Here is a 19,975-nt window from a genome sequence, read left to right as displayed (position 1 = left end):
TCCACAGCAAAAACTTTTGTATGATCTCTTATACACTATTTTAGGCCCAGCTGTTGGAACTTTGGCTTTCCTCGATATAGCCACTATATTGTGATCACTGCATCCAATTGGTACGGATACAGCTTTAGAACAAAGTTCTACAGTATTAGTAAAAATGTGATCGATACATGTGGATGATCTTGTTCCTGTAGTGTTTGTAAACACCCTGGTAGGTTGATTAATAACCTGAACCAGATTACAGGCACTGGTTACAGTAAGAAGCTTCCTCTTGAGCGGACAGCTTGATGAAAACCAGTCAATATTCAGGTCCCCAAGACCAGTCTGTTTACATCACATACACTATCAAGCATTTCACACATATTATTTAAATACTGACTGTTCGCACTTGGTGGCCTATAGCAACACCCCAAAAGAAAAGGCTTTAGAAGTGGCAAGTGAACCTGCAACCACAACACTTCAATAACACTTGACATAAGATCTTCTCTAAGCATTACAGGGATATGGCTCTGAATATATACAGCAACACCTCCCCCATAAGCATTTCTGTTTCTTCTATAGATGTTATATTCTTGTATTGCTACTGCTGTATCATCAAAGGAATTATCTAAGTGAGTCTCAGAAATCGCTAATATATGAATGTTATCTGATGTTAGCAAGTTATTGATTTCATGAGCCTTATTTCTAAGGCTACATATATTAATATGGGCTATTTTCAGCCCTTTCCTGGGTAGCTTATCAGAGATAGACATAATACTGGAAAGAGCAAACAAAGCAAGAGAAAAAAATATACATTCAGCAGTCCATTAATCAATTATTGTGTGTGTGTGCTGCGGGGTTGAAGCTACGAACCCATAGGCTTGGCTCTCTCATCCCTTCCAGGCTCCTGGGAGGGAGGGTGGTCAATGAGCCTGTCATAGTAGATGTAAGCAATGTCCCCACACGCTCTGGCAGCTTTCATGGCTGTGATAAGTTCTTTCCTCTTCTGGCGCACAGCTTCAGGATAGTCCTCGTTGAGAAAGATATACGTTATTCTCAAGTTCTTGGCTCTTTCCAGAACAGCTACCTTGTCCTTGAACCTCAGGAACATGACCACTGTCGGCCTGGGCCTGCCACCTGGGCCGGTGGTGGGTTTTCCAGTCCTGTGGGCGCGCTCCACCTCAATCTTCATGTGGTCCATCTTCAATTTCACAGAGATCATTTCCCTCACTTTGTCCTCAGACTCCGTCCAGATCTCATGTGGAGATTCTGCAATTCCGTCCACAACCATGTTGTTACGCCTTGATTGTCCCTCGAGATTATCATTGTTATCATGGATTCACAGACAGAACTGATGTCCTCTCTCAATGACTTACAGATTGATGTAATCTTGCCGTTCTCCTGTTTCAACTCATCGAGCTGACCCTAGGAGAACTGCAAACTGTTCTTTAGGTCCTGGACCGCTCTGGTCAGGTCGTCCATTCTTTTATTAGTCGAATCCACCAGTATTTGGACAAAGCACTTTAAGCTATTTTCTTGTTGTTGTAATAACTGCTTGTAGAACTCTTTTTGTTTGTTTAAAAGATCCTTCACGTGTGATAGAGAGACACCACTGTCCTTGACAACGGTACTCCCGCCGGCTTTGGTCTTTGTCATGGTAGCTAGCAACGTAGGTTACGCTGTTACTCCTTGCAGTTCCAGACAGGGCAGGTCACAGGGAAGATTGAAAACAACAAACAGCAGGGATCTAGACATCCACACACCCGGGACAATCCGCGGTCCCAGCCACAATGGCTAACCCTGCTAGCTTGATATGCTGCTAGCTAGCAGCTAGGCTAGCTGCAACACCAAATAGCTCCTCAGACCCGTCGTTTGTCGGCAGGATCACTGGACAGAGACTAGCAATCCCAGCAACTGATGCCAACTGTGTCGCGAGATCAGGAAGTGACGTACGTGTGGGACTAAGGTCCTCAGGCTTTTAGTGAAGTGTATGGTCAGCCATTTGGGATGCACACAACATTTTAGCTGACCCGTTAAATGTTTAAGTGGTACTGTAAAGAATTCTCCCTTTATTCTTTGACAGAGCAATTTTAAGAATGTATCTGTATCACATGATGTCCTTATCCAGAGCAACTGCATACCTTTGTTTTTACCCCTTTTTCTCCCCAATTGATAGTTACAGTCTTGTGCCATCACTGCAACTCCCGTACGGACTCGGGAGAGCCATGCATCCTCCGAAACACAACCCTGCCAAGCCGCACTGCTTCTTGAGCACTGCTCGCTTAACCCGGAAGCCAGCCGCACCAATGTGTTGGAGGAAACACTGTACAACTGGCAACCGTGTCAGCGTGCATGCACCTGGCCCGCCACAGGAGTCACTAGAGCGTGATGGGACAAGGACATCCCAGCCGGCCAAACCCTCCCCTAACCCAGACTACGCTGGGCCAATCGTGCTTCACCTCATGGGTCACCAGGTCGCGGCCGGCTGCGACACAGCCCGGTATCAAACCCAGATCTGTAGTGACGCCTCAAGCGCTGCGCCACTCGGGAGGCGCCTGCATACGTTTTCATACTATTTTGTATTGGTCCCCTGTGGGAATTGAACCCACAACCCTGGCGTCACAAGCGCCATGCTCTACCAACTGAGCCACACAGGACTACTATTACTGTTGACTGGGAATGCATTGCACATCCTTCAGACAGCAACAAGAGCATGCTCTGACTTTAGACAGAGTACTGTTGTGACATTCTAGGACAATGTAATATAAGCACTCAGACCAAAACATCCCCATGCACAATGAACACATTAACTACACTGTACACATTGACTGAAGAGTCTTCTCACCATGCACAACAAACAAGTAGTCTGTGTCCCAAATGGCATGATATTCCCTATATACCGCACTACTTTGCACTACTTTTGACCAGAGCCCTATGGACCCTGGTCAAAAGTAGTGTACTGCATAGGGAATAGGGTGCCATTTGGGAAGCAAACATGAACTACGCTGTACCCGTTGATTGGAGAGTGTCCTCACACCGCTGTCTGCCCTTCTGTCTGTCTGCTAGCGCCACGTGCCCCAAACCACGACAACAACAGGGGGGAATAGGAAGTTCATGTGCACAGAGTGTTCCAAGGCTTTTAAATACAAGCACCACCTGAAGGAGCACCTGCGCATTCACAGCGGTGAGTAATACTGGCATCACCTTGGTCACCGTGGCAACACACACATGGGATGAATCACATGGGCTGAGTCCCAAATGCTATCCTATTCTCTAATATAGTGCACTATTTTTGACCAGAGCCCTATCGGCCATTTGGGACGCAGACCTGGTCAAAGGTAGTGCACCATAGGCTATAGGGAATAGGGTGCCATTTGGTACAGAACCCTAGTGACTCACCCATATTCACAGCACTGTTGGTCCAGATGTACCTAACTAAACATTTCCTTTAATATGTTTATAATATGCAGCTCTATAATTTCAGATTCTTGATTACGATAATTATTGAATCTGTCCTTCTCGCCAATGTGTCATAATTCTGATGCTATTGGCTTCAGGGACATGACTCCATTACCTCAGCCTGTTTGTTAATCTGCATCCCAAATGGCACCCTATTCCCCATGTAATGCACTACTTCTGACCAGGGCCCATAGGTGTCGAAAGTAGTGCACTATATAGGGAATAGGGTGCCATTTGGGACACAAACCTTATGTTTCCTGGAAGTAGCTTTATTCGATTACTCTATTCTTATTATTCTACTAATTTCTCGCAGGAGAGAAGCCATACGAGTGCCCCAACTGTAAGAAGCGGTTTTCCCACTCAGGGTCCTACAGCTCCCACATCAGCAGTAAGAAGTGTGTTGGCATGGTGCCTGTCAACGGTACCCCCCGACCAGTCATCAAGGCCTCCCAGACCCCCACCACCCAGACCCAGCTTTCCGGCACTGCTGCCGTAGCCCCTGCCCGACTGCTCCTCCGGGGGGAGAAGACAGATGGCAAGCCCCTTCAGGAGCAGCTCCCCCTCAACCAGATCAAATCAGAGCCGGTGGAATATGAGTACAAGCCGGTGGCGGTGGGGCCTAACGGGGCAGCGGGGACTAACGGGACAGTGTTTACCGGTGGCGTGGCGGTACCCCAGGGCACGACGCTGCCCCAGGGCATGGTCCAGACGGTGGTACTGCCCACCGTTGGTTTGATGTCTCCTATCAGTATTAATCTCAGCGACCTGCAGAACGTACTCAAGGTTTGATTTGTATTTATTTGGTGATTTAAAAACAGAATTCAACCATGCATTTAAAATAATCCAAAATAACACAAAAAGGTTTAAAGGGCCCCTTGTGGTCAGAAATGACTCAATCTAGCTACTGTATGGTGCCCCTTGATGTTGTGGTCATTTGTTAACCTTGCTGTTGCTGTATCTATCATCCAAGTGACTTTTACACATTTTAACAATAAGCTTTAGTACCACTACTCATCAAGGATAACACAAAAAAAGGTTTCTTATTTCCATTGTGGACCTTTTTATTTACAAGGTGGCCATGGATGGGAACGTGTTGCGCCAGGTGCTGGGGACGTCCAAGCAGGGGGTGGTGGGGCAAGCTGGGCAACAGGTCATCTCAGCCATCAGCCTGCCTGGCTTCGTAGACCAGGACGGAACCACCAAGATCATTATTAACTACACCCTGGAGCCCAAACTGGCCCAACAGCCCAGCGCACCTCAGCTCCTCAAGAAGGAGCCTCCCCCTGCCCCCACCACCACCACCACCACAAACACACAGCCAGCCTCCAAAGTAACAGAGAAACTCTCCCAGGACCTCAGCATCGTCAAGACCGAGCAGCCCGACTCTGAGCCTGAGTCTGAGAAGGAGATGGAGACAGAGGAGGCTCAGACCGAGGCAGAGCAGAGTAAGGAGGGTGAGACACCAAAGGCCCAGACAGGCAAGACAACATGTCTGCTGTGTGATGACTGTCCTGGTGGTTTGGATGCACTACACATGCTCCAGCACTGTAAACCTACCAATGGGGAGGGGGGCGACGGCAGCCCCCTGGATCCCTCTATCGCCGCCCTGCTTGCAGAATCAGGGATAACACCAGGCCAGCCCCCTCTGAAGAACCTGCTCTCCCTCCTCAAGGCCTACTTCGCCTTAAACGCAGAGCCCTCCGAGGAAGAGCTGGCCAAGATCTCCGACAACGTCAGCTTGCCCGTGGTCATAGTCAAGAAATGGTTTGAGAAGATGCGGTCCGGTCAGATTACCGTCGAGCCTCCTGGTTCCTCTTCCCCTCAACTTTCAGCAGAACCCAGCACAGAGACCCAGGAATCCCAAGAGAAGAGCGGAGAGCAGATAGAGGAGCAACTTGCCTCGGCCCAAACCCAGGAGACATCATTTTCCCAACCTCCCAACAGTTCCCCTGCCTCGACCTCCGCCTCCCCCTTGGTCTCAGCCTCGGGTCCCTCACCACTAAACCTCTCCTCCAGCGGCCTGGTCATCGTGAAAACGGAGGAGGACTCGGAGGGCGAGTCTCAAGATCTTCCCCTGGACCTGTCCCTTCCCAAGCAGCCCCAATCAGAGCCCCAGGTCCCCCATGTCCCCCAGGAGCAACCCCTCAACCTCACCTGTTTGAAGAAGGAGACGCTCCATCCCCAGCTCCATCCCCAGCTCCATCCCCAGCTCCAGGCCCAGCTCCAGGCTCAGGGAACCACCAACACCATCTACGTCACCTCCCCACCCCAGATGGCCACCTCCAGCCCGGTTAACATCATGACCACCCAGCTAGTAGCCATCACCAACCAGGGCAGCGGCATGTCCTGCCTCAGGGCCATCTCCACTGGCACCACCAAACGGACTATCCTCATCCCCCAGCTCACCTACACATACACCACTACAGCAGGCAGCAACGCCACTGGGGCCGAAGGAGCCCAGAAGACCGTCATACTCAACGGCTTCCAGGTTGGTTTGTGAGCAAGCTATTCAGAATGTTGGAAATGTGTGAGATGAGACAATATGAAGAGATACACAAGACAGTTATTCATTACTATTAGGGGGAAATCAATCAGTGAAGGAGAGGGATACCACACACACACCACAAACACACACACACACACACACACACACACACTGTACAGACACCAACAGAGGAGTCTGTTATGTCTAACAGCACACATTGATTCAGTAGAAGAGCAGAGCAGAAGAACACTGTGGAAGGAATGCACTGTGAGTTTCCATTAGTTTCCTGCAGCTTTACTGACTATCCTGAATAACCCAGCCCCAAGGAGTCAGTCTGCGTCTCAAATGGTACTCTATTCCCTATATAATGTAGTACTTTTGACCAGGGCCCATAGTGCTCTGCAATTTGGAATGCATTCTCACTGTCTGTGGAAAAATGAAAGCAGTCCTGGCTGAATGGTTTGGGTTCCCTCCAGGCTTCCCTGGCCTGGATGATGTATGTACCAGGTGAAGTTACCTAATACTCCATGCGTGCATGACAGCAGACAGAATTATCTGCCGCAGCCTGGAGTTGAGTTGGATTCTTCCTGTAGGAGTCAGGGGATGGTGGGTGTGTGTGTGTGTGTGTCTGTGTGTGTGTGTGTGTGTGTGTGTGTGTGTGTGTGTGTGTGTGTGTGTGTGTGTGTGTGTGTGTGTGTGTGCATGCGTGCATACTAGTGTGTGTGAAAAAGAAGACTAGCAGAATGAATCCTCGTATGTTTATACGCGTGAGCGGCTCACAGCACAGTCTGTCTGAAAACCCACATCTGTCAGTGTCTGGCAGACAGGTCTGGCAGAGAGATCTCTCTAAGTACTCCTGCTGGCTCACTACAACTGACAGAAAGGCCTTTGACAGTGGAAACACTGTGTTTTACATACTGCTGCTTTTATGGTCTAGTCTCGCATGATTATACAGTAATAGCAATGTCAGATTTGTACAGATTTGCAATTTTGCCTTATCATTATTTAGCTTTTTAAGCACTGGGAAATTATAAGTTAAATAATGAATAATAATAATTAATTATTAAAGCATCTGTCTTTTACTTTGACAGGAGGAGAAGGCTGACACCAGCTCAGAGGGCGTGTCGGGGGTAGAGGAGCAGAACGACTCGGACTCGGCCCCTCCGCAGAAGAAGATGCGTCGGCTGGAGAGTGGCATGTACGCCTGTGACCTGTGTGACAAGATCTTCCAGAAGAGCAGCTCCCTGCTCAGGCATAAATACGAACACACAGGTAAATGATATGCCCGGTGGTTGCGGGTCCATTGGGTCAGGGGCCGTATGTATAAAGCATCTCATAGTAGGAGTGAGGATTTAGGATCAGCTTTGCCTTTTAGAGCACGATGAACAAGATTATATGGACAGGTGGGAACCTGATCTTAGATCATCACTTCAACTCTGATAATTCTTTCCTCTTGAATGAGAGCTGCCTGGCCTATGTCAGTCCTTCTCGTCTGTGCTATGAGATATTACTTCACTTCTTGCATGATATACAGAATGGGGATAGCATTGACAGGCATTTAAAAGACTATGGTCTTTACTTTACCTGCTACTTTCATATGGTAAACCAATGCTTCTTCCCTGAAGCTGGTATAACAGCCTAATATAGTCCTCTTAAACCGCATAGCTAATGTTCTCTTAATGCTACAATATGTAACTTTTTGTGTGACCCGACCAACTTCACGTAGAAATGTGAGTTATAGATCTGTAATTTGCATTGAAAGCATGTCTAAGAAGCGGTCGATCTGTTCTATGTGCACTATTTCTATGCTTCCCATTCTTATGTTTAATTATTGCGTCTTTTACTTTCGGTTTGGTACACCAGCTTCAAACAGCTGAAAATACAATATTTTTGGTTATGGAAAATATATTTCACAGTGGTTAAGATGGTACAGATTCTACACAATAACTGCTTGTTTTGTCACATAAACTGAAATTAGGCGAACTATTCGAATTTTTGCAATCAGGAAATGACGGAGCGATTTTTCTGCATAGTGCATCTTTAAACCAACTAATGTCCTCCTAAAACACACATTAATTATTTCCTATGGGATGCATGCGTAACCAATGGCTCCAGCACTTTGATGAGATTTGGATTTGGCGTTAAAGGCTCTGTGTGCATCACAAAAGGCACCCTAGTAGTGCACTACTTTTGACCAGGGCCCATAGGAGAATAGGGTGCCATTTGGGACACAAAGTCTGTTTACAATTAGCAGTGCTCTATTCTATTCTGAGAGGGCAGGTGGGTGTTGGTCTGGTCCAGCTATGACTACTGTGATGAGGTGATTTGGAAGGAGTCAGGCGCAGGAGGGTAAATCACAGAATAACAGGATTTATTCTGAAGCACAAAGTTACGCAGTAATGCATCAGAACACTCAAGTGCGCAAAAAAGGCACACTGAAAAATACAAGGCACAAGGGGAAATATCCCAGCATACAAAATACACAGAGCTCCACCGAGCTACTCTATCCTCCACAATAAACAATCACACACAAAGACAAGGGGGCAGTTATACAGGTACTGATGAGGGGATATGAACCAGGTGGGTGTAATAAACAAGACAAAACAAATGGAATGATGAGATGAGGAGCGGCAGTGGCTAGAAGGCCGGTGACGATGAACGCCGAAGCCTGCCCAAACAAGGAGAGGAGGCAGCCTCGGAGGAAGTCGTGACAGTACCAGCAGCGGGCCGACACCGGCCTCGGGGACGACCAGGAGGACGCGGAGCAGGGCGAGCCGGATGGCGACGGTGGAAATCCCGCAACAGGGAGGGATCGAGGATATCCCTCACCGGGACCCAGCACCGCTCCTCCGGACCGTACCCCTCCCACTCCACGAGGTACTGAAGGCCCCCCAGGATGGAACGGATGGAGTACTCCGGGGCCCCCTCGATGTCATGGTGCGGACCAACAACCACCGGCCTGAGGAGAGACACATGGAACGAGGGGTTAATGCGGTAATCTGGAGGGTGTAGTAACCTATAAGTAACCTCGTTTATTCTCCTCAGGACTTTGAACGGCCCCACAAACCGCGGGCTCAGCTTCCGGCAGGGCAGGCGGAGGGGCAGATTCCGGGTCGAGAGCCAGACCCGATCACCCGGTACAAAGACCGGGGCCTCACTGCAGTGGCGGTCAGCGTTGGCCTTCTGGCGACGCACGGCGCGTTGGAGGTGGACGTGAGCAGCGTTCCACGTCTCCTCCGCGCGCCGAAACCAGTCATCCACCGCAGGAGCCTCGGTCTGGCTCTGATGCCATGGTGCCAGAACCGGCTGATAACCTAAAACACATTGAAATGGTGTTAGGTTAGTGGAGGAGTGGCGGAGAGAGTTCTGGGCAAATTCGGCCCATGGCAAGAACACCGACCACTCCCCCGGCCGGTCCTGGCAGTAAGACCGCAGGAACCTACCCACATCCTGATTCACCCGTTCCACCTGCCCATTAGACTCGGGGTGAAAACCAGAGGTCTCGGCTGACCGAGACCCCCAGACGTTCCATGAACGCCTTCCAGACCCTGGATGTGAAATGGGGACGCCGGTCAGACACTATGTCCTCTTGCACCCCGTAGTGCCGGAAGACGTGCGTAAACAGGGCCTCCGCAGTCTGCAGGGCCGTGGGGAGACCGGGCAGAGATGGAGGCAGTAGGCTTTGGAAAAGCGGTCCACAACGACCAGGATGGTGGTGTTACCTTGAGAGAGGGAAGATCAGTAAGGAAGTCAATACACAAGTGGAACCATGGCCATTGTGAAACTGGTAAAGTCCTAGGGTGCCTAGGTGCCTTACTCTGGGCGCACACCGAGCAGTCCTTAGCCAAGGTAGGCCACCAGTACTTTCCGGTCAGGCAGCACACTGTACGACCGATACCTGGGTAACCAGAGGAGTGGGACGTGTGTGCACAATAGATCAGACGGTCAAGGACAAGAGAAGGCACGTACTGCAGCCCAGCTGGACACTGAGGTGGAGATGGCTCTGTGCGTAACGCCCGCTTATCGAAAGACAACGTGGTGTCCCGGCAGGCTAGCTCCCTTCGGACATCCTCTCGTAGATGTCCGAAAGAATACTGTACCAAGTTAGCTAGCTGAATAAACTAAGTTAGAGTCTATTCCTAGAAAACATTGAACCGCTGTAGTTTACAACAATTATAATTTTTAACCCTCCCGTTGTCCTAGGGTCAAAATGACCCGCCACTGTGTTGAACCAACTTTATTTAATTTTTTATATTTTTGGGATCATTTGTGAGAAGGAGGCAGTGAGACTTTAAAGAAAGTATCACTGCCTCCTTCTCACAAATGATCCCAAAAATATAAAATTAAATAAAGTTCTTTCAACACAGTGGCGGGTCATTTTGACCCTAGGACAACGGGAGGGAGTGAAGTTGGGAGAGTTTTATTTGAGTGTTTTCCTTGAAACGTAAGTGAGGGAGGCCCCGCTCTCTCGCTTTCCCAGATGTTCAGTTAATTTCATTCCGATCTCCTTTGCATTATTGTAGCCTTTTTCTGTAGCCTGTCAGCTATGTGTCTGTCTATCCCTGTTCTCTCCTCTCTGCACAGGCCATACAAACACTTCACAACACGTGGCTGTTGCCACTCTAATCTGGTGGTCCCTGCGCGCACGAACCACGTGGAGTTCCAGGTCTCTGGCAGCCTCTGGACCTGCCGTTCTGCGGCCAACAAGGCAGAGTTCATCTCAGCCTATGCTACCCTCCAGTCCCTCGACTTCTTGGCACTGACGGAAACATGGATTACCACAGAAAACACTGCTACTCCTACTGCTCTTTCCTCGTCTAACCATGTGTTCTCGCATACCCCGAGAGCATCTGGTCAGCGCGGCGGTGGCACAGGAATCCTCATCTCTCCCAAGTGGACATTCTCTCTTTTTCCCCTGACCCATCTGTCTATCTCCTCATTTGAATTCCATGCTGTCACAGTCACTAGCCCATTCAAGCTTAACATCCTTGTCATTTATCGCCCTCCAGGTTCCCTTGGAGAGTTTATCAATGAGCTTGACGCCTTGATAAGTTCCTTTCCTGAGGATGGCTCACCCCTCACAGTTCTGGGTGAATTTAACCTCCCTACGTCTGCCTTTGACTCATTTCTCTCTGCCTCCTTCTTTCCACTCCTTTCCTCTTTTGAGCTCACCCTCTCACCGTCCCCCCCTACTCACAAGGCAGGCAATACGCTTGACCTCATCTTTACTAGATGCTGTTCTACTACTAATCTCACTGCAATTCCCCTCCAAGTCTCCGACCACTACTTTGTATCCTTTTCTCTCTCGCTCTCCTCCAACACTACTCACTCTGCCCCTACTCAGATGGTAATGTGCCGTCGCAACCTTCACTCTCTCTCTCTCGCTACTCTCTTCTCTTCCATCCTATCATCTCTTCCCTGTGCTAAATCCTTCTCCCTCCGATCTCCTGATTCTGCCTCCTCAACCCTCCTCTCCTCCCTTTCTGCATCTTTTGACTCTCTATGTCCCCTATCCTCCCGGCCGGCTCGGTCCTCCCCTCCGTGGCTTGACGACTCATTGCGAGCTCACAGAAGAGGGCTCCGGGCAGCCGAGCGGAAATGGAGGAAAACTAGACTCCCTGCGGACCTGTCATCTTTTCACTCCCTCCTCTCTACATTCTCTTCCTCTGTTTCCGCTGCTAAAGCCACTTTCTACCACTCTAAATGTCAAGCCTCTGCCTCTAACCCTAGAAAGCCACCTTCTCCTCCCTGCTGAATCCTCCTCCTCCTCCCCCTCCCTCCTCCCTCTCTGTGGATGACTTTGTCAACCATTTTGAAAAGAAGGTTGACGACATCCGATCCTCATTTATTAAGTCAAATGACACTGCTGGTCCTGCTCACACTGCCCTACCCTATGCTTTGACTTCTTTCTCCCCTCTCTCTCCAGATGAAATCTTGCGACTTGTGACGGCCGGCCGCCCAACAACCTGCCCGCTTGACCCTATCCCCTTCTCTCTTCTCCAGACCATTTCCAGAGACCTTCTCCCTTACCTCACCTCGCTCATCAACTCATCCTTGACCGCTGGCCATGTCCCTTCCGTCTTCAAGAGAGCGAGAGTTGCACCCCTCCTCAAAAAAACCTACACTCGATCCCTCCGATGTCAACAACTACAGACCAGTATCCCTTCTTTATTTTCTCTCCAAAACTCTTGAGCGTGCCGTCTCTAGCCAACTCTCCTGCTATCTCTCTCAGAATGACCTTCTTGATCCAAACCAGTCAGGTTTCAAGACTGGTCATTCAACTGAGACTGCTCTTCTCTGTGTCACGGAGGCTCTCCACACTGCTAAAGCTATCTCGCTCTCCTCTGCTCTTATCCTTCTAGACCTATCCGCTGCCTTTGATACTGTGAACCATCAGATCCTCCTCTCCACCCTCTCCGAGTTGGGCATCTCCGGCGCTGCTCACTCTTGGATTGCGTCCTACCTGACAGGTCGCTCCTACCAGGTGGCGTGGCGAGAATCTGTCTCCGCACCACGTGCTATCACCACTGGTGTCCCCCAGGGCTCAGTTCTAGGCCCTCTCCTATTCTCTCTATACACCAAGTCACTTGGCTCTGTCATATCCTCACATGGTCTCTCCTATCATTGCTACGCAGATGACACACAATGAATTTTCTCCTTTCCCCCTTCTGATAACCAGGTGGCGAATCGCATCTCTGCATGTCTGGCAGACATATCAGTGTGGATGTCGGATCACCACCTCAAGCTGAACCTCGGCAAGACGGAGCTGCTCTTCCTCCCGGGGAAGGACTGCCCGCTCCATGATTTCGCCATCACGGTTGACAACTCCATTGTGTCCTCCTCCCAGAGTGCAAAGAACCTTGGTGTGACCCTGGACAACACCCTGTCGTTCTCTGCTAACATCAAAGCGTGACCCGATCCTGCAGGTTCATGCTCTACAACATTCGCAGAGTACGACCCTAATTTACACAGAAAACGGCACAGGTCCTAATCCAGGCACTTGTCATCTCCCGTCTGGATTACAGCAACTCGCTGTTGGCTGGGCTCCCTGCCTGTGCCATTAAACCCTTACAACTTATCCAGAATGCTGCAGCCCGTCTGGTGTTCGACCTTCCCAAGTTCTCTCATGTCACCCCGCTCCTCCGCACACTCCACTGGCTTCCAGTTGAGGCTTGCATCTACTACAAGACCATGGTGCTTGCCTACGGAGCTGTGAGGGGAACGGCAACTCCTTACCTTCAGGCTCTGATCAGACCCTACACCCAAACGAGGGCACTACGTTCATCCACCTCTGGCCTGCTAGCTCCCCTACCTCTACAGAAGCACAGTTCCCGCTCAGCCCAGTCAAAGCTATTTGCTGCTCTGGCACCCCAATGGTGGAACAAGCTCCCCCACGACGCCAGGACAGAGGAGTCACTGACCACCTTCCGGAGACACTTGAAACCCTACCTCTTTAAGGAATACCTGGAATAGTATAAAGTAATCCTTCTACCCCCTCCATTAAAAAAATAAAATAAAAATATGGTTGTCCCACTGGCTATCATAAGTTGAATGCACCAATTTGTAAGGCACCGGAAGTGGTCGATGAGGGCCCGCTCGTTGCATTTATATTTTTGTTCAGTATATATAATTGTGAGGGTTTGTGTTATGATATTGTTTCCATAACAAATGCTGTTGGTTTCACAGTTAGTAAGTCTACAGGCAGGTCAGTGTAATGTAGACAGTGACAGAACTAATGTAATGGTAAAAGCAGTGCACACACACACACACACAGCAAATCAAGAGTAATGGGTTACGGATTGATTTCTCACCCCCGAAAAAAACTTTTACACAGGTTTAAGCAGACACCTATGTGGTGTGTTTAATGGAGAAGTTTCTCTCTCCAACTTTTCCAACCCAAACTCGGTATGTGTCTGTGTGTCTTTCAGAGGGGTTTAAATAAAGCAGAAGTTTCTGTTAAACATCCATGTACATTGGGCACTAAAGTAATCTATTCTTCTCTCTTCTTCTCTTCTGTTTTCAGGAAAACGGCCACACGAGTGCGGCATCTGCAACAAAGCCTTCAAACACAAGCACCACTTGATAGAACACACGCGTCTGCACTCCGGAGAGAAACCCTACCGGTGTGACAAGTGTGGCAAGTGTTTCTCCCACTCGGGCTCCTACTCCCAGCACATGAACCACCGATACTCATACTGCAAGAAGGAGCCCCAGGGAGATCGTCAGGTGGGGCGTCGGCTCGGAATGAGCCCCGAAATGAGCCCCCAAACAGAGGAGCAGCAGTCAGACAGCCGGCCCACCTCCCCTCCCTCCCAACTGGACTCAGACGAGAGGGAGAGTGAGGAGGAGCTGGAGGAAGAGGAGGGAGAGAAGGAGGGCATGGAAGCCATGAGCATGGACGACATACGGGTGGTGCAGGTGGGCGAGGATGATGAAGAGAGTGAGATCTACGAGGTGGAGGAGTTTGGGGAGGAGAGACAAGAGGATGAGGAAGAAGGGAGCAGAGAGGAGGAGGCACATGAGGAAGAGGAGGAAGGACAGCAGGAAAATAAGGAGGAAGGGAGCAGAGAGGAAGAGAAGTCTGTACAGCAGGAGCAGGTGTGTGAGGAAGAGGAGGAAGGGAGGAGAGAGGAGGAGGAAGAAGGGCGGAGAGAGGAGGAGGCGCACCAGGAGGAGGTGGAGGAAGAGGAATGGAGGAGAGAGGAAGAAGAGGAGGAAGAGAGCAGAGAGGAGTCTGTACAGCAGGAGGATGTGTATGAGGAAGAGGAGGAGGAGGGGATGGAGGTACAGGTGATGGGAGATGTAGAAGGGGAGGAGGAGGAAGGAGTGGCAGAGAAGGAAACTTTGGCAACAGTGTAAGCTATGGAAACAGAGGACAAAGATCTGCATGTGGACAAGGAGAACATTAAAGATGCTTAGAAAATGGACAGAAAGAAACAGAGGAAAACAAGATGAACCGTGAATGAAAAATACATTTTGTGTTGAAAATGGAAATCAAAAGGTGTCAAATATCAAGACAGGAAAATCTTGTCTTGTTGTCAAAAGAAGAAACAAAACAAACATGGCTGCCATGTTGATGGTGTGTTGTCGGTCCACTACTGTGTTCAATCCCAGGTGTGCCTGAACTAGACAATAAATCAGTGACTTTTATTTGTGGAAGAAAATCAGTGTTACTTAGACCTTGTTTATAGAAGTATTATACATTTTAAAAGAAAGAAAACAAACACCCATGGACTTTTGTTACTGAGAGTGAGACATTCGATCCCAGGTAATTTCTGTTTGTCAATGTTATTACTAATTTTGCCGCTCATGTTTTAACCTTTTAACCTGTACAGTTGAACAAAGATTTCTATACCTTTTTATTGCCCAATGACGGTGTTTGCTAAAATCTGTATTTTATTGAGTTCTAAAAAAAAAAAAAACTCTGCACTACAGTATTCCTGGTTTACCTATGGATAAAACATGCCTCATGATGTGTTGTTCACCCTTTAGTATGATTATGTACACACTAGCTATAGATCTTCTTTATGTTAGCTAACCTTAGCATAGCATTTTGTTTTCAGTTGGATTGTTAGCCTTAAGAAGAAAAGAGGATTCTGGGGTATGGGTGGGAGGGGGTTAGTCTGTTTGTACTATCATGTTAACTCCTTGTCACTCATTGTCATGCCATGTTTGGCTTGTCAAGGACAGCAATGGAATTGGCAAGAGCACAAACAGATCTGGGACCAGGCTAGGGAGGGGTGAGATGGTGGGGATGATGATGTGGCATCTGACGCCATAACCAAACTGTCCTATCAGGGAAGGTGTCACAACCTCAAATCCAGCATTCTTATCACGTTTCTCCTTGGTCGCGTCCCAATAATCTCTCCTTCTTCCTGAAGTCTGCACTTGTTTACTACTCCCCACAAATGTAAAAGCATTGGATTGGTGTAAGCATGGGCTAAACTAGAGGGAGTTTCCACAATATTTTGTATACCAGTCCTTTGCTTTCAAATCCATGAAGGGAAGAGAACAAGTTTGGAGAAAGGCGAGATTATTGGGACGTACCCCTTGTTTTTGGTTTGGTTAGTTGTTAATCAACGATCATCAGTGTTATAGGGTCATATGAAGCAGGAGGGGGGCAGTTCTGCGCTGTACCCCGCCCCAATGCCTCCAGCCTTATGCAAGAACAGTGTTATTTTTACTTCACGGATGTAGCCAGTACGTCTTTCAATCTGCGCAAGGCCCATTTTGAATAATGTTTGTTTACTTGCTTGGACTCATTTTTAGTTAACTTGTGCTTCGTCCCAAATGGCATCATATTACCTATTGGTGCACTATAGGGGTCTGGTCCAAAGTACTACACTATGTAGGGATAAAGTGGCCATTTGGGACTAGGACAATAGCATGAATGTGTGTGTGAACAAACAGGAACAAAGAGAGAATAAGATGGATAGGAAAGGTTTTTACAGTATTTAAGGGGATTTTGCTGTGTTGGAGTGTCAGCCATTATTAGTTGAGTGCACTTGTTTTAAAAAATGGTGGCAAACTAACCCTCACTTCAGGTAACAAATGTTAGTGAATACGATCCCTGTGTTTTATTAAGTGTTTCAGTTGATTTTACCTAACAGTGTTACATAATTATTTTTCAGTTTGGCTTTAGTTTTTTTTAAATGTGTGTGCATTTTCAACAATGGCAGTATTAGAACCCTTTTCACTGATAAAAGTGTACCTATTTAGGTTTTATAGGACTTTTTATATTTATGTGTCTTATTTTTATATTTCTTTATGATTATTTATTACACACATTGTAGTGTACAATACTGTAGTTTGAATTGATACAATAATATATTTTAGTATGAAAAATGATTTGAAGGTCAAGGAATCCAGAGCGGTCTGAAGTACAGCTCTGGAAGTCATGAAGTTTGTTTAAAAAAAATAAACCCTGAAGTATTACATTAACATGATGTCTGTTTAAGCTGAAGAAAAAGAACTAGAAATGAAGACACAAATGAAGAGAGAAATGGGAAGTGTTTCATGTTCATCCATCATCAGGCTAGTTGGTTAGACTGACCTGTCCTTCATTTGATATGAAGCTACTGAAAACTAACTGTGTGACTAAATGCATGAGTCCTCGCTGTTGTAATGAAGGATTGATCTTGTTATGAAGATATACGTAACTCCCTTTTTTTGTCAAAGCCAAAATTAGATTGTCAACATACTCTTTTTCTTTCCGTTTTGTGCCAATTTGTTACATTGTACTGTTATATGTCAGAGGCTACAATTTGTTTTATACATTTCCTGTTTAATCCACTGTTTGTTTTTATAGTTGTTGTTTTTTTGCTCCATTTTTTATGACCCCGCCATCATAATTAAATAAAATAAAGCATTTCTGAGATTGGGTGATCTTTATTTTTATGTAACAATAATAACGTTTAATTCATCTGTAATATATTGTATACTTGCTCTTTAGTTCTTAGTGGGAGTCAGGAGACAATGGTTGATGTAGTGATGCTTGTAGGGGCCCCAGGACCAGTGGAAGCAAAATAGCCCAATAACATCAAAGATCCCCAACCATATTTTCCATTAGGTATGGGGTTATTTTCTGCTTATGCATCCTTATTTTGACACCAAATAAATCAATTTTCATGTCATCCAACAAATGTAACAAACGTCAACAAAATTCTTTATGGAGGAATGGTCTAAGATCCATCCCAATGTTTTTTTCCAATATCATAAAACATTTTAGGAAAAGGTTCAGTGCCGTTATCCTCGCAAGGTGAAGTATTGAAAGGTATTGAAAACAGGGGTGCCAAAACTTTTGACCCCTGTCTTTTTGTGAGAAAAAAGTATTACTTGTTAAACAAAATCTCTTTCTCTATGCAATTGTATTAGTATAAAATAATATCATTTTCAAAAAAGAAAAGGCATATAATATAGCTCAGTATTTGTATTATTAATTTTATACTTTTTTTTTTTGCTCATCTTTATCAAGGGTGCCAATAATATTGGACCTGACTGTATGTTTGTATCAGATAAACATATCTAGAGATTCAGGTCTGGATTCATTCAAAGGCACTATCTACAATGCGCCTTTTAAAGGTAATTTACACTTGAGCCGTCTTCCGCAGCGTTTACCATGAAAGCGAACGTCAGGGAAATAGCCTTTCAAATTAAATACCTGACTGTATTTCCTGAACATTATTATCTGTTCTGCCAGTAATATTCCCGGACCAAAGGTAATCTACAGTATAAAGGAGATTACAGTTCTGACACTGAGCCAACTTGTGGAGTCCAATGCCTATAGAGAAAGCTAATTTTCATTCATAGGAATAACACACACCAGCAGTATAGAATCAAACTGAATTAAACACACATACTATAATCACATAATTACTTTACACATGCAGTTGAGGAGCATATCATCAAGTGTTGACATGATACCAAAAATATTATTTTCCAACTAATCTAAAATTTACTCTATAGTAATGTCACGATCGTTTACGAACGAGAAGGACCAAGGCGCAGCGTGATATGCATTCATATTTACTTACGGCTAAACACACGACAAAACAACAACCGAAACGTGAAGTCCAAGGTAGCATCCAAACAACATACCTTACACGGAACAAGATCCCACAACTAACAGGTGCCAAACGGTTGCCTAAGTATGGTCCCCAATCAGAGACAACGAGCTACAGCTGCCTCTGATTGGGAACCACCCCGGCCAACATAGATCTACACATTCTAGATCTAAAACATAGAAAACAAACTAGCAAACCCAACACAGAAGATACACACCCTGACTCAACAAATACAAGTCCTCAGAGTCAGGGCGTGACAAGTAAGTTACTATAGGGCAGTCCTTCTCAAATAGTGGGGCGCGCCCCCCTGGGGGGGCTCAGAGCGATGCCAGTGGGGGCGCGTGTGACCCCGGGGAACATGCTTTTTATATATATATGTGTGCAAATATGACGAAGCGTATGTAGCGCTTGGCTTCACTGTGACTACGGTGGGAGACGAGGAAAGACCGGTATGTTTACTGTTTCTACAAATGTTGGCAGCGGACAGCATGAAGCCAAATAAATTAAGGCGTCACTTAAAGACATTACACCCCAATCACGCTGATAAGCCGCTTGAGTTTTTTCAGCGAAAACGTGCCGAATATTGCCAACAATCGTCCCGCTTTGTGAATGCTACTTCAGTAAACCAGCGAGCACTGTTAGCATCATATAAGGTGGCGTACCAAATTGCTCAGTGCAAAAAAAAACACTCCATAGCAGAGGAGCTGATACTGCCTGCAGCATTAGACATGGTGCTGCAAAAATAAAAACGATCCCTCTGTCCAATGACACTGTCGCCAGACGTATAAATGACATTGCTAACGATCTTAAAGAACAGCTGGTAGATAAACTCAAAGACAAACGTTTTGCCTTACAGTTCGATGAAGCAACTGACTGCAACAAAGACTGTTTGTTTATCGCTTATGTACGTTTTGACATGACAATTTTTTGTAAATATGTCAGAGACAGAGCCACAGCTGAAGAGATATTCAAAATGCTGGACTGCTTCCTGACTGAGAATGGGCTAAAGTGGGAGAACTGCATTGGTGTTTGCAGTGATGGTGCACAGACCATGGCAGGGATGAGAAAAGGACATCGGGCACTCATTAAGAAGGCCTCACCTAATGCTGAGTGGACACACTGTGTTATACACAGAGAAGCACTGGCATCAAGGCACCTTTCCTCTGAATTAAGTGAGGTTATGACTGACATTGTAGGTGTAGTCAATTTTATAAAGACCAGAACACTAAAAACAAGAGTCTTCTCTGCTATCTGTGAGGAGATGGGAGCTGAACATCAAGCTGTGCTGTTTCACAGTGAAGCAAGGTGGCTGTTGAGCTCAGAGAGCAGATAGTATGACCTCGCAGAAAAATTTAGTGATGAGAACTTCCTGGCAAAACTGGCCTACCTGAGTGACATATTTGGAAAGCTAAATGAACTAAATCTACAGCTTCAAGGGAAAGATAAACACCTCCCTCAGGTCACAGACAAGATCAGCTCTTTCACTCGAAAG

The 19,975-nt window shown here is 46.9% G+C and overlaps 1 protein-coding gene and 1 non-coding gene across 2 annotated transcripts in view; one reads left to right on the top strand and one right to left on the bottom strand.

Moving 5' to 3' along the window:
- The window catches only part of LOC121581293 (zinc finger E-box-binding homeobox 1-like), a 100,392-nt gene extending 85,348 nt beyond the window's left edge, over window positions 1-15,044 (top strand). The window contains exons 5-10 of the mRNA XM_041896813.2: window positions 3,043-3,160; window positions 3,749-4,218; window positions 4,508-5,923; window positions 7,012-7,192; window positions 13,944-14,556; window positions 15,035-15,044. Coding sequence (XP_041752747.2) covers window positions 3,043-3,160; window positions 3,749-4,218; window positions 4,508-5,923; window positions 7,012-7,192; window positions 13,944-14,556; window positions 15,035-15,044 — 2,808 coding nt within the window. The remainder of the gene's footprint in view (window positions 1-3,042; window positions 3,161-3,748; window positions 4,219-4,507; window positions 5,924-7,011; window positions 7,193-13,943; window positions 14,557-15,034) is intronic.
- On the bottom strand, window positions 2,561-2,634 carry trnat-ugu. Its single transcript has one exon. It is a non-coding gene; the product is annotated as a tRNA-Thr (tRNA).
- Window positions 15,045-19,975: the final 4,931 nt, after the last annotated feature.

Source organism: Coregonus clupeaformis, chromosome 14 (assembly GCF_020615455.1).
Source record: "Coregonus clupeaformis isolate EN_2021a chromosome 14, ASM2061545v1, whole genome shotgun sequence".
NCBI lineage: Eukaryota > Metazoa > Chordata > Actinopteri > Salmoniformes > Salmonidae > Coregonus > Coregonus clupeaformis.
The sequence above is the reverse complement of the archived record's forward strand: the minus strand, read 5'-3'. Positions and strand labels throughout refer to the sequence as shown.